The sequence below is a fragment of the Tamandua tetradactyla genome, chromosome 4 (genome assembly GCF_023851605.1).
Source record: "Tamandua tetradactyla isolate mTamTet1 chromosome 4, mTamTet1.pri, whole genome shotgun sequence".
NCBI lineage: Eukaryota > Metazoa > Chordata > Mammalia > Pilosa > Myrmecophagidae > Tamandua > Tamandua tetradactyla.
This window is the reverse complement of record NC_135330.1, coordinates 159,922,773-159,936,634: the sequence shown is the minus strand read 5'-3', so window position 1 is coordinate 159,936,634 and position 13,862 is coordinate 159,922,773. Positions and strand designations below refer to the sequence as shown.

The 13,862-nt window shown below is 37.7% G+C and overlaps 1 protein-coding gene across 10 annotated transcripts in view; it reads right to left on the bottom strand.

Moving 5' to 3' along the window:
* The window catches only part of GPC5 (glypican 5), an 860,649-nt gene extending 848,022 nt beyond the window's left edge, over positions 1-12,627 (bottom strand). For 2 of the 10 annotated variants that reach the window (XR_013174667.1, XM_077158530.1), the window contains exon 1: positions 12,061-12,602. Coding sequence is in view for 7 of the 10 variants with exons in the window: in XM_077158530.1 (XP_077014645.1) it covers positions 12,061-12,226 (166 nt within the window). In the remaining 3 variants the exon portion in view is untranslated. The other 8 variants (XM_077158528.1, XM_077158529.1, XM_077158525.1 and 5 more) reach the window with 6 other exon arrangements.
* Positions 12,628-13,862: the final 1,235 nt, after the last annotated feature.

Sequence of the window (13,862 nt, the reverse complement as noted above, 5' to 3'; positions counted from 1 at the left end):
AATATTACTATTTGCAAGAGTTTTTTACCATACCACATGTACCTCAAACACAAGTGGAGAGGAAAAGGCACAAACTTATATCATGATCCCTGTGAAGATGAAGAAATATTTTCAAAAAGATTGAGCTGTTTACTAAAGGTCACATAGCTAATAAGTGATATAGTTAAGACTAAGCTATTAATAACAAAAAGATCCAGTTAAAATAAGACCAAAGGACTTATATACACATTTCTCCAAAGAGTATATATAAACAGCCAATGAGCACTTGAAAAAAATGTTCAACATCGTTAGCCATTTGGGAAATACAAATCAAAACCATCAGAATGGCTATCATTTACAAAATGGAAAATAAATGTGGCAAGTATGTAGAGAAATCGGAACCCTCACACATTGATGTGGGAATGTAAACTGGCACAACCACTGTGGGAAACAGTTTGGCAGTTCCTCAGAAAGTACAGAATTAACATATGACCCAGAAATCCCACTTCTAGGTATATATCTCTATTAGTCTGTTAAGCTGCCAGAATTCAATATACCAGAAATGGAATGGCTTTTAAAAACGGAATTTAATTTATTAAATTTATTTAAAAACCATTTATTAAAATGGCTTTGAAAAAGGGAATTTAATAAATTACAAGTTTACAGTTCTAAGGCCAATAAAATGTTCAAGTTAAAGCACCAACAAGAGGTTACCTTCCCTCAGGTAAGGCTGATGCCATCCAGAACACCTCTTCCTGCTGGGAAGGCACGTAGTTGGCATCTGCTGGTACCTTACTCATGGGTTCTGTTGCTTTCAGATTCTGTTTTCTGTGTTTCATCTCTAAGCATCTGTAGGCCTTCACTTAACTCCTCTGGAACACAACTCTGGGTTCTGGATTCTTCAGAATCTCATGGGAAGGCACATGGTGACATCCACTATGCTCTGCATTTCTAAACAGTTAGGTCTCATGTCAAGCATTGTTCTCCAAGCTTCAGCATCTGTTAGCATTCTCCAAAATATTTCCTCTTTTAAAAAACTCCAGTAAACTAATCAAGACCCACATGAAATGGGTGGAGTCACATCTCCATTCAATCAAACCTAAATCACAATTAGGCATGCCACAACTCCATAGAGATAACCTAATCAAAAGTTTCCACCCTACAATATTGAATCAGGATTAAAAGAAAGAGGTGCCCCCACAAGATTGGATTAAGATTAAGACATGGCTATTCTGAGGTACATATAGATTCAAACTGCCACAATACCCAAAATAACTGAAAACAGGGACTTAAACAAATATAATACATCACTGTTCATAGAGGCATTATTCACAATAGCAAAAAGATGGAAGCAACCTAAGTGTCCATCAATAGATGAATGGATAAATAAAATGTAGTAGAAACATCAAAGGAATATTATTTAGCTGTAAAAGGTAATGAAGTTCTGATACATGCCACTACATGACTATATCTTGAAGACATCATGTTGAGTGAAGGAAGCCAGACACAAAAGGACAAATACTATATGATTTTGCTTCCATGAAATTACTAATATATGCAAATTCACAGAGACAGAAAGTAGATTACAGGTTACCAGGGGCAGTGGGAGATGGAATAGATATTTAATGCTTAATAGGTACAGAGTTTCTATTCTGAGCATTAGAAAAGTTTTGATAATGGATGATGATGATGACGATGACAGCAAAGCATCGTGAATGTAATTAACAGCACCGAATTGCATACTAGAAAGCGGTTAAAATGGGAAATTTTATGTTGTGGTTTCAGTTTGCTAAAACTGCCAAAATGCAATATACCAGATATAGACTGGCTTAACAATTGGGAATTCTTACCAATGGGAATTTATTAGCCTACAAATTTACAGTTTGAAGGCCATGAAAATGTCCCAATTAAGGCATTATAGGAAAATACGTTCTCTGAAGAAAGGCTGCTAGTATCTGACATTCCTCTGTCAGATAGCAAGGCACACACATGGCCAGCGTTTGCTGGTCTTTCACTCCAGAATTTCATTGCTTTTGACTCCTGGTTCCAGTGGCCTCCTCTCTGAGCTTCCACGAGTCTTCTCTTAGCATCTCCAAGGATTTTCTCCCTCAGCTCCTCAGGGGGCTTCTACTCTAAGCTCTCTTGAAACTTCTCTGGGTGTTTTCTCTCAGTGCTCTGGGCTTTCACTGTGTTTTATACTCTCACAAAGGACTCCAAAAAAAAAAAAAAAAGATTAAGATCCACCTTTGATTAAGATCTCAAATCAAAATAACCTAACCAAAAGGTCCCACCCAGAACAGGTCTACACCCACAGGAATAGATTAAAAGAATATGGCATTTTCTGGGGTACATTACAGCTTAAAACCAACAGAGTTGTGCATATGGTACCACAACAAAAATATTTTTTTAAAAAAGAGAAAGCTATTCAAAATATAAATTGGTTACCAATGACTAAAATATCTGATCATGCTGTAGGAGCAAATTATAAGTTAATATATCCACTTTTTTCATTTAATTCATTGATGAAAATATTTCAATACTTTGTCATATCTACTGTCTTCCTTGCTATGTATATTGCCAAGAATAAATTGAATATTTAATATTTAATAAGCTGAAGCTTATTTGCGCCCCTGAATTATAAAAATAAAGAGCAAAACTTAGCTCTGCTTTGTAACTAAGCCCTTAAGTATACAAGCACAAATACGCACATCCTTCCCTGACAAGTAACACCCAGAAAAACGCATTGATTCCTCAGCTTTTAGACTCTTCCTGGGTTTTTTTTATTCTTCCTTACCTTTTACAGTTGATCAAAAATCTTTTCTAAAAATCACTTTTTTTACCAGAACAAAATATATTCCAAGCCAAGTGAGAATACACTCTTAATCTTTCACTTTATTGACTGCCTTCAGTTTCAGTTCATTAAACAAAGGCATTTCCAATGATCAAAAGAAAATGAACCAAATGTAAGTTACTATAACCTTATTGTATAAGAGAGTTGTTCAAAGAGCAAATAAATATGAATAGGGAAATCTAATATTGACAATATTCCATTCCACAAACATATATGTAATGAACAAAGATATCCAGAAATAATTTCATATACATTTAATCAATGAAGACATATACTCGTGCTTTTTATCAAATTCCCTTCTGAGTTTTTATCCTCTCCCAAAGCAAACAGTGAAGAAGAAATAATGAAATAAAGCCACTTGAAACTATAATACAAAGAAAAGCAAAACACCATGACCTCCAAAAATATAGCTGGAAATAATTTTTAATATATTGCTTATATAGAATTATGAAAACTAAAATCGATTTGGTTATCATACTACATGGGGAGAGAAACTAGTAACTTAAATCCACTATCCTAATGAAGGTAATAAACAATTTAAATTATGAAACAAGAAATGTTTAACTGTTTCATTTGCTAACACTGCCAGAATGCAATATACCACAAATGGATTGGCTTAAATAAAGTGGATTTATTAAGTTACAAGTTACATTACTAACGCCATGAAAATGTCCAAATGAAGGCACCAACAAGAGGATATCTTCTCGGAGGAAAGGCAGTTGGCATTCGGGATTCCTCAGTCAAATGGGAAACCACATGCTACGTCTGCTATCCTACTCTCCTAGCTTCTGGTTTCAATGGTTTTCTCAGCTTCTAGCATCTCCTGGGGTGTTTTTCTTCTGCATCTCCAGACATCTATGTCTTCTCCAAAAGGTCTCTTACAGGACTCCAGTAGGTGGATTAGGACCCACCCGGAATGGACAGGATCACATCTCCACGGAAACAACCTAATCAAAATGTCCCACCCAACAATAGTTCTGCCCACAAGATTGGATTAGAAGAACATGGCTTTGCTGCTGTACATAACAGTTTCAAACCAGCACACTAGTTTTTAAAAATGACTATATTTTAAACATATTTAATAGCTAAACCATATCAAGATATCCCGTCATTAGCACTGATTTAAAATAACACTTCTCCTAGAAATGAGACAAACTAAAATTTCAGTGGCTGAGAAATCTCAAACAGAGTTGAGAGGTTATCCTGGAGGTTACTCTTATAAGGTATATCAATATCCCTTTTTAGTTTATGGTCTATCAGAGTGCTAGAGGGAAGTACCTGAAACTGCTGAACTGCATTCCAGTTACCTTGATTCTTGAAGATGATTGTATAACTATATAGCTCTTTTAAAGTGACTGTGTAAGTGTGAAAAAAATAACCCTTCTCTTTGATAACATTTCTTAACACTTTCAAGACATCATAAACAAATAACCAACCATATTCTAAGACATCATTGAAAGAGGTCATAAACTAGATGAGTAGTTTTGCTAAAATTGGAATTGCTGGGATTTTTTTAGAAATAGATTATACCTACAACAAAATATCATACAGTTTTTCATGTTTTGTCACATTTTTTTAGCAATTATTTATTCACTTATTCAAAAGTTATGTGGTTTTGAATGGAGACTATTCCTCATATCAGTATCCTTTAATAAACAATGATCTTTCCAGTTTAAAAATAATTCCATATAATTATTTTTATAATTATTTTAATTATATTATTATTCCATAATATTATTTTTATTATTATTAATTTCATAGAATTTATTTCAAACATGGAATTAACAAGGATAAAAAATGGAAAAACTGAATTATTTTCTAATTCTTCAGTATTAATTTCCTCACAGAAAGATACTATTTTACAAGACATAAAATAAGACATCAAATAAAAAAACTAATCAACCAGTACAGTGTCAAATGTAAATTATAATTGGTCACCTATATTTTTTCCACTTTTCCACAATAAATCAATGTAGCAGATATTCACACTGTCCACATAATGACAAATGTCGTGCAAATAAACCGCTTAAATTGTATTAAATAATTCCTCTTTCCTTACAGGATAGTTAAGGAGACTTTCCTCCAGCCCCTTGCCTGGCAATTAATCTAGTCTATTTCAAAAATATTATTGTAGTTAACATTTCCTTAAAATTGTAGTTAAGTGTTCTTAAAATTTAACTAAAATTTGAAACATTGTGGCTCAGTTACATAAGAAAAAAATAACTCCTCTAAAACAAATGCATTCAACAACACAACTGAGCAAAATCTGAATACATTTTAAGAAATGTCCCCTTCTACATTCCTCATTCTATTGAGCTAAGAAACACAATTAAACACAATAAATTAGGCCTATTACATAAACATAAATACAAGACTAATTCTACAAACCAAATTTTATTTATTAATTTTGTCCTAATAAGAGAACAAAAGGAAAAATCAATCACAGATCCTGCTCTCAAGTATCCTAGTAGAGGGAAATAAATATATTTAAAAACCAGTATTGCTGCCTTATAGTATAAATAACAAAATACTGACCTATAAAACATGAAAAAAATTCTAGATAGCAGAATTCTGGATGTTCAGTAATTGTGGAATTACTTCTAGAGTTTAGCCTAAGGAATGAGAGAGGTTCAAAAGACATACCAACAGTTATTTCAACTCTTGTTCTATAGCAGGCACTGTTCTACAGTTAACAAAACAGATATCCTACAGTGAACAAGTTATACAGCAAGACAAGCAACATAATTTGAGGAACCCAGTACAAAATGAAAACAGAGTACTCCTTGTTCAAATTTCAAGCTGGCGACAGCAGAGCATTAAAACACGCAGCCCTTTTGAGCATGCGACTCTATGTCACAGCACAAGTCACTTACTCATGAACCCATTCCTGATATATATATTCTCTGCCTTCATGGCACACACAATCTAGTGATGAAAGATTAGCAATATAAAAAAAGGAAATATGGTACCTTGATAAGTTCCAAGAACCAAAAATGAGGTGTTATATGATCAAAACTGAGGGAACTTAGAGAACCATGAAAAAGGCCTCTCTGGAGAGCAGGGACCTGAAGCACGCAAATGAACCAGGTATATATAACATGTGCGAGTAAAGGACCCTCAAAAGTACACAGTCCAAGCCAGTGGTGCTCACCTGGATGACTGTGCCTCCCAGGGGATACATGGCAATGTCTAGTGGCATTTTGGTTGTCACAACTGGGGTGCAAGCACTACTGGCATCTAGTAGGTAGAGTTCAGGGATGTTCCTAAACACCCTACAATGCACAGGACAGCCCGCACGACAAAGAATTATCTAACCAAAATGAAAATAGTGCTGAGGCTGAAAAACTGAGCATAGATCATATGTAAAACCCTGAATGGGGGAATAGCTTGACATGTTTGCTTTTCGCGTCCTCAGTCATGTAACTGCATGGTAGTGAATTTTAGAAGCCTACATTTCCAACAAGAGATAATTTGATTTATTTAACAGCCCTTCAATGAATACTAAACAGCCACTAAAATTTATGCTTAGACGGATGTTTAATGGCAAGGGAAATACTGATATGTTCATAATTGGAAAAGACAAGTTACACTGAAAGGTAAAGGTCTCCCACTTTCAAAAAATATTTATGTGTTTAGCATAGGGTTGATGAGGGTGTTGAAAAGATAATGCAAACAATTATCAGTAGTTATCTCTGGAAAGGAGAATTATTTTTCTTTCTTTGTACTTTCCAGCATTTTATATTTTTGTACTTTCCAGCATTTTACATTTTCAATAGAATATGTATTATTTCATAAAAAAATTAGGCAAGTACAAAATTTCTTTTTCTCTCTATAAAACTGTATTATATATTCAACTTACATGGTGCACATATGTGAATCTGAAATGCCTAACCAAAAGTGTGATTCACAGAAGAATGACTAGTCATTTTAGAATGATTTTAGCAATATCTTTGGTGAATTGGAAATTTGCTAAAGATGAAAAACAGAAAAATTGAGAGCATAATTGCTATTGTTTTCTTCTATTTGAAGGTCAAGATTTTATAAAAGAAAAGTAGTTTTGGAAAAGTGACTATTATCTATTAAAATGAATTGCTACTGTTAGTTATCCAAATGGACAAGGTACCACAGTCATAAAGAATCTATTTCATGGAGGCACATGATTGAAGTCTCTCATGACCCCATTTTAACAAAATGGATTTGTGGTTTGTTGAACAGTTATAACAAGAAACCACAGGAGAGGTACCTAGTTTCAGGGGTATTGATCTTAGTCTTAAACCAGTTAACAAATAAAGAAATCTTATAGACTTAGAAAGTATCTTATCAAATGTAAGAACAACATATGAAGTAAATTACACAAACACACACAGACACACGCACACACCAAAAAAAAAAAACAAAAAAAAAAAACAGTATTCCAGAAAATCTTAGTCTAGAAACAAGCAAATATAACACAGGGTGGGGTAAAATGTGAAATGTTATTCTTACATTCCCCAGCCTTCACGCTTCCGAAAGCTAATTATACAACTACAGGATGCTGGGCACGTGGGGAAAAGAAACTTAAATTGTGGGGCAGGGTGAAAGAGGATGGGAAGCACACTATGTATGGTTGCCAACACACTGACTATAAGGCAGTAGGGGATGATCAGTAAGATTCAGGCCTCTGATGGTCAGTCATACTCTAAAATGCCTAGCACACAAAATCATACTCACTTTCCCATCACTAAGCTACACTAAAGGCCAGGACACAAATGAAACACATGATCAAAACATACACTGGATTTTCACAAGAAGAAAGTGACAACTGCCCTGGCATAGGAGCAGGCCTTGACATGCATAACTGAATATCAACAACACACATAGAATAAGAAAACAACAATCAGACAAGGTCACTCTGAGACCTGTGGTGCAACAGGTCTGTGACAAGGACACTCCACAACCAAAAAATGACTAAACATCCCCCTCTTCTGACCAACACAAGTGACTACTACTTCTTCATTAATGACAATTATCCCCATCTTAATCCACAGAATACCTAGACAAATTTCACTAAGATACCCAATTACTGAATTCATAATTCAGTAATAACTCAATTTTTTTGTCCCCACTCCCTTAAACCCTGCTTATAAAATCACCTAGCATAAATCCAAATCCTATAATAAGCCCCTCCTAATTACCTTCTACCAAGACACCACCGTTCCTCTCCTTTGGTATTGGGCCTCCCTTGCTGCAACAAGCTAAACGAACCTAATTTGTCTGACTACAGGTTTGCTCCTGGTGGCTCTTGGCTGGTAGGCTTCAATGCAAGTCAATCTCTAGATTTTACTAATCTGCATCAATGTCAGATCATGGGTCACAATTTTGGCTTTGAAAATCTGATCAACATAACTATGCTTTACAAGTAGCCAAAGTGGAGAAGAAATGGTGGTAGACGCCATAGAGGTGGTGGCATCCATTGCAGCTGTTGCATCTATCAGTGATGCTGCCTTGTTGCTTGCTTAGGGTTTTCATGAGTCCATGAAAAGAAACAAAATATTCACCCTAACCCAATAAATAGCATATCAGATAGCAACATATTTTCCAATTTTAGAAATGATAATTTGTGACTTAAAAAACAAAGCTAGTTATTTAAAAACTCTCTTCTGAGATATCTGGAAATCTAAAACTTAATATTTCACCTTAAAAAACAAGTAAAACCAAGTTAAAATCAAGACACTAAATAAAAAGTTATATATATTTGAGTATTTACTGTGTACCTGGATTTGTGCTAAGTATTTTACAAACATTATTTCTTTTCATCTATGCAACAATCTTTCAAGAATTAATATTCCCATTTTACAGATGAGGAAAACAGGAATTCAGAGGATAACTGGTTAACCAAAACTCAGAGCTGCAAGTAGCAGAGCCAAGTTTTAGAAGAAGTTTCTTTAGCTATAAACTCTAAATTTAACACGTATATCATTTCTCCTGGATGTGGGAAGGAAACAGCACTGTCCGTGGAGTAATGATAGTACTAGATTGTATTGAAAACAGCTAAATAAAGAAAGAAAAAATATAGAATACTACTCAAAATGTCCTGTAGTATTATAATTTCATGTCGCCACATCATTTTCACTGACCCATTTATAGCCAAAAGCTATCAAGTAAAAGTTATCTTTAACAAACCACTCTCTATATCAAAGAACAGTGTAAAAACTAATTGGTGTAAAATATAATACTATCTGAATGTAGTTCTGGATTTTTCCTCTTAATGAATTAACTTCTAAAAGAGAAAATAATGCATGTGTGAACAGAATTTCAATAGGAAAGCATTATTCCCCCACTCAATAACTAAAATAAAAATAAAAGGAAGCTTAAGGGTCACTTTCACTAACAGTTCTTCTCTAAATGAAATAAACAAGAGCAAAGGGCACCTGACTACTACTCAGGAAATAAATTCAGAACACAGGGAAATCTGTAATTCTAATCACATTTACACCTTCTCCATTTTAACATTTCTCATCCAAACATCCTTAGGAACTCAATAGGCTTAAAAGATTTGGAACAGAATAGAGAACAAAGGTGAAGACAATCTGAGAAACAGTTTAAGCTGCTAATTTCACCATTTTAATGATTTCAAATTGGATCATATTTTTTCAGAAGATGTAAAAGTCACAAACGTAGGTAAAAATGTAAAAAAGTTGTTCTACTTGTTCATATTATTAAAATGGCATTTTGGCTAGAAAGTTCAGGAATTAACCACTCTGGTCAAGAAATTTGAGGAAGGACTAAAAAATATACATCCAAAGGGAAAAAAGTAAAATATAAATGTATTAGTCTTAATCAATGAAAGGCTATGTACTAAATAAATACATTTGTTGCAAGAAATATTAATAAATGTACTCTTGTGGAAATTACTACTTATATAAACATTACGTTCTCTCTTGAGATTGAAGATAATTTTGAAAAATAAGATCAAGAACAACTATAGTCAATCAAACAATGTTACAGGTCATATATAAATACAAAATTGAAGAAAAATATTTATAATAAGTATGTGATGTGTGCAGTTTACTCAATTTGAGAATGAGGTGGGGAGGGTTGTAGGAAGAAAAGATACCTCAATGTTAAAACAAACAGTTTAATACTCCATTTAAAATTCAATTCAAATAAAAGAATGACCAGCAATTTAAAGATCATAAAAATGTTACAATGATCTCAGGCCCATATGCCAATGCCTCTTATTAGGTGATTTTAGCTCAGAATAATACTTTCATATGTCTTTTTTTTAAAGCAAGTATCAGAGGAATTTAGCCTTTCTTTTCACCAGCAACACTGATGAACCTAACAGTGCAATCCTGCATCGCCCCTTCAGTGGGTGCTGCTGTGATTTCTCCATCATCTTAAACTACAGAGAAAGATATTAACAATGGGAAAATAATTCAGAATGATTTAGAAAAGAATATTTTTGCCATTCTGACACTTTTTTGTGTGTCTTGTATCAAACACAAATGAGTACAACCATTTCTTTCTCTATAGAACAGAGCTTCAGTTTTCCCTTTCAGTCCTGATAAAACACTATGCCAATGATTGATAACCTGAAAAGTTCCTCTTCAAAGAAGATGACAAACACGACTTTGGAATGCCACACCTTCCAGCCAATATGCGCATTCGGCAGGTAACAGAAATACTAAGGTTGCTGAAATCAAAACCTTATTGAGGAGCTGTCAACATTCACTGAACATCATCTAGAGTTATGGTAATTTTTTTTTTCTGGCAAAATCTAGTACTGCAGGGGAGGATTTCACAGTTTAACACCCATCCACCTACCACCACCTCTAGCCAAGGCACAATTTGGTTTTACTAGATGATAAATGAGGTTTATTTTGTAATAGAAGAACACACTCGAATGAGAAAGCAAAGGCTTATAAGGGGTGCTACCGTTTGAGGACAGAAGAAGAAAAGCCCTATGCCGAGACTATCAATTCTGTTGTTTCAAAGAGTACATAAAAAACACCTAGTACTAAATAAGTACTCAAATAAACATCTGGTGTTTGTTAAACAGACTGGTCATGTAAACTAAACTGGATTCAGTGTTCCCAAATGCCCAAATTTTCTTCTTGGGTTGACTGGAGTACTGAATGCAAGTTCGCAACCAGCACAGCGATCAGCAAAACCGCTACAGTTTGGCAGTGCTAAGAGAAAGTCTTCCTGTTCTGAAAACTCAAGCAGAGGTCGATTTTCAGACTCAAACGTCCTCCACAAGTTCTTTGTTCAACCAGTAACCTCACAGCACTCGTCTCGGTGTTGGCGTCATAGTCACAGGTAAAGAGAAAAATGCATTGCTTCCCAGTAAGGTCTTAGCTCCAGACACTTGTCATCGTGTTTAACCGCCGACAAGCACGTTAACTGAAACCCTGCCAACGGCGGGGGCGGGGGCGGGGTGGGGGCTGCGGGGCGCGGGGGATGAGAACGCGGGCAAAAAGGTTTACAAGAAGTGCAATTTGCACTGGCCACACTTTTTCCTTCACTCTTCACTCCCTGGTATATCTTATCTATGTTATGTGGGTCCTCAGTACGGTCAGTTTGATCGCCTACTGCCATTACACTTTTTGGACACTGAAACTCCCCCGTGGTTCCGGGAGACAAACTGGGCAGTTCGGATTCCCGCACAAAAGAATGACTTGGTATCAGGGAAATTAAAGCTGCACGCCTTAGAGGTCCCGGCCCTTGTTAGTGCCCCACCTGCCCGCATTCTCCAGCAAAGGAGTATAATAACAACGCAGATGTTTAGTATCAGAAAGCAGCAAACCGAGAACCGCCAGAGGGGCACTGGTGAAATTTCCACACGGAGCCGAAACGCAAGCCATACTGCGTTCTTTTGTTTTTACATGGGCAGGCACCGGGGTCCTTGGGCATGGCAGGTAAGCACTCTTACCTGCTGAGCCACCGTGGCCCGCCCCCATACTGTCTTCTTCACTGGCTTTTTCCAACGTATCAAAAGAAACAAAACGCCCAGAGCTCGGCTTAGTCGCGGGAGTAATTCGGAAGTCCTCCCAGCTGTGTCCCTCGGGATGTTCACCCCAGCATCCCCGAGGCCTCACCGGGATTCATCTCGCGTGGCTCGAGGACCTGAAAGATCATCTTTCCGCGAAGGGCCATCCCCGAGTGCCTGGGTAGCGCACGGTCCGCGCTTAGGACGCCACCTGCACCCGGCCGGGACGCCTACACCCGGCCAGCCAGCTGCACCTTACCTGTCCGCGGAGAATCCGGCAGTCCCTTGACAGCTCCCAAATGCCTCCACTGGAAAAGTTTCCGAACTTCTTCGCAGCTCTGCAAGCCTTCGTCTCGGGTACACCCAACAAGAGCTAAAAGGAAGACGCAGCAGAAGCCTACGCGCCAGGTCTGTGAGTCCATCATCGTTGTTCTCCTCGCCCTTTCCCCTCGCCGTGCACCCTATTTACTAAGCGCGCCCTGTGCTGAAAGCTCTAGATAAGACTCGAGTCCAGGTCTCAAAGCGCGTGAGTTCGGGCGGCGGGCTTATGGGCCCGCTCTCGGGCACCGTCTACTCCTGGGAGCGCCACTGGCTTTCTCCTTAGGCGCTCCGAACCGGAATTCCCGGGCTGAGCCCCGCCAAGCCCCCTGTCCCGGGCAGGCGAGTAGGCGCTAGGCGGACGAGAAACCGGCTGGAGCCGCCGGGTGCCCGCGAGCACTCGGCTCTGGCTGCTGCCGCCGCAGCCGCCACAGGCTTGGCTTGCAACTAACCAACCTGCGCCTCACCAGCCCGCGGCGCTCAGCGGGCAGGCCACACCCCCACACCTTCCCACTCCGCCCGCAAGCCACGCGCTCGCCCAGCGCAGCCCCGCCAGCAGTCCACGCCAACTCCCCCGACAGCCGGAGAGCAGCGCCCACGCCCAAGCCACGCCCCAGCGCGCTGCAGGGAGATTGTGCACTCAGCGACACTGCCAGCGCCGGGTCCGCGGTTGCAGAGACTGTAGACAGAGCAGAGCGCCTCTAGCAGTGGAAAACAAATACATAAACCGCAACCTGGCCCTGGCTTCCCCAGTTCATTCCAGGCAACAGCAGACTGATGCAAAGAACGCAAAATGTATGAAGGGAATCAGAGAAGACAAGAGATGAAAAACACTAACTATAGATCAGAATCCCCAGTATATAGAACTGTTCAAATTGCATGAAATGGGATCTGGGCACAAAGCAAAAGGGAAAAACTATTTATGGTTATGGTTATAAAGATTCCAATTGAGGGACTTAATAGCGCTGGTTTTAAAAGAGTGTACATGAGAATTTATAAAAATTGCTTTATGTTACTGCTTGGGACGTTTTCTCCATAACATTAATTTCTATTTTCTTAAGGAATTTAAAAGTCAGAAGTATTACCTTCACATGCTTCTACGTCCTTTATTATCACGGTCAAGACCAACTTATTTTCTTATTACTATCTACCATCAAATTTTACTTTAGGCCCTTCTGACCTTTACCATTGCTGAAATTTCTTTAAAACATTCTCACTTAAAAGCTTGGGTAAGGGCGGGCCGCGGTGGCTCAGCGGGCAAAGTGCTTGCCTGCTATGCCGGAGGACCTCGGTTCGATTCCCGGCCCCAGCCCATGTAACGAAAACGGAGAAACAAAATACAATAAAACAAGAAAATGTTTAAAAGATGTTTCCCTTTCTTCCTCTCTTCCTTCCTTCTATCCTTCTCTCTGTCTTTCCTTTAAAAAAAAAAAAAAAAAAAAAAGCTTGGGTAAGTGAATTTTCTCAAGAAAGAAAGGAAAATGAAGACTTTAAGTGATTTAAAAATGACAAAGGAATGTTCTCAATTTATAATTGACAGAATAATACATTAGAAACCATAAGCCAAAAGGCCAGTTCATTTTGTAAATGTGGTTAACTAAACAAGTAAGTCTGTGTGAGTGACAAGAGCCACATACAACCAGCTTAAGAGTTTTTGTAGGGAAAAAAAAAAAGCATTTAAAAGCACCACGTAGTGGAGAATACAAATGCCTTCCTGGAAATTTCATCTCAAGTTTGAACCCT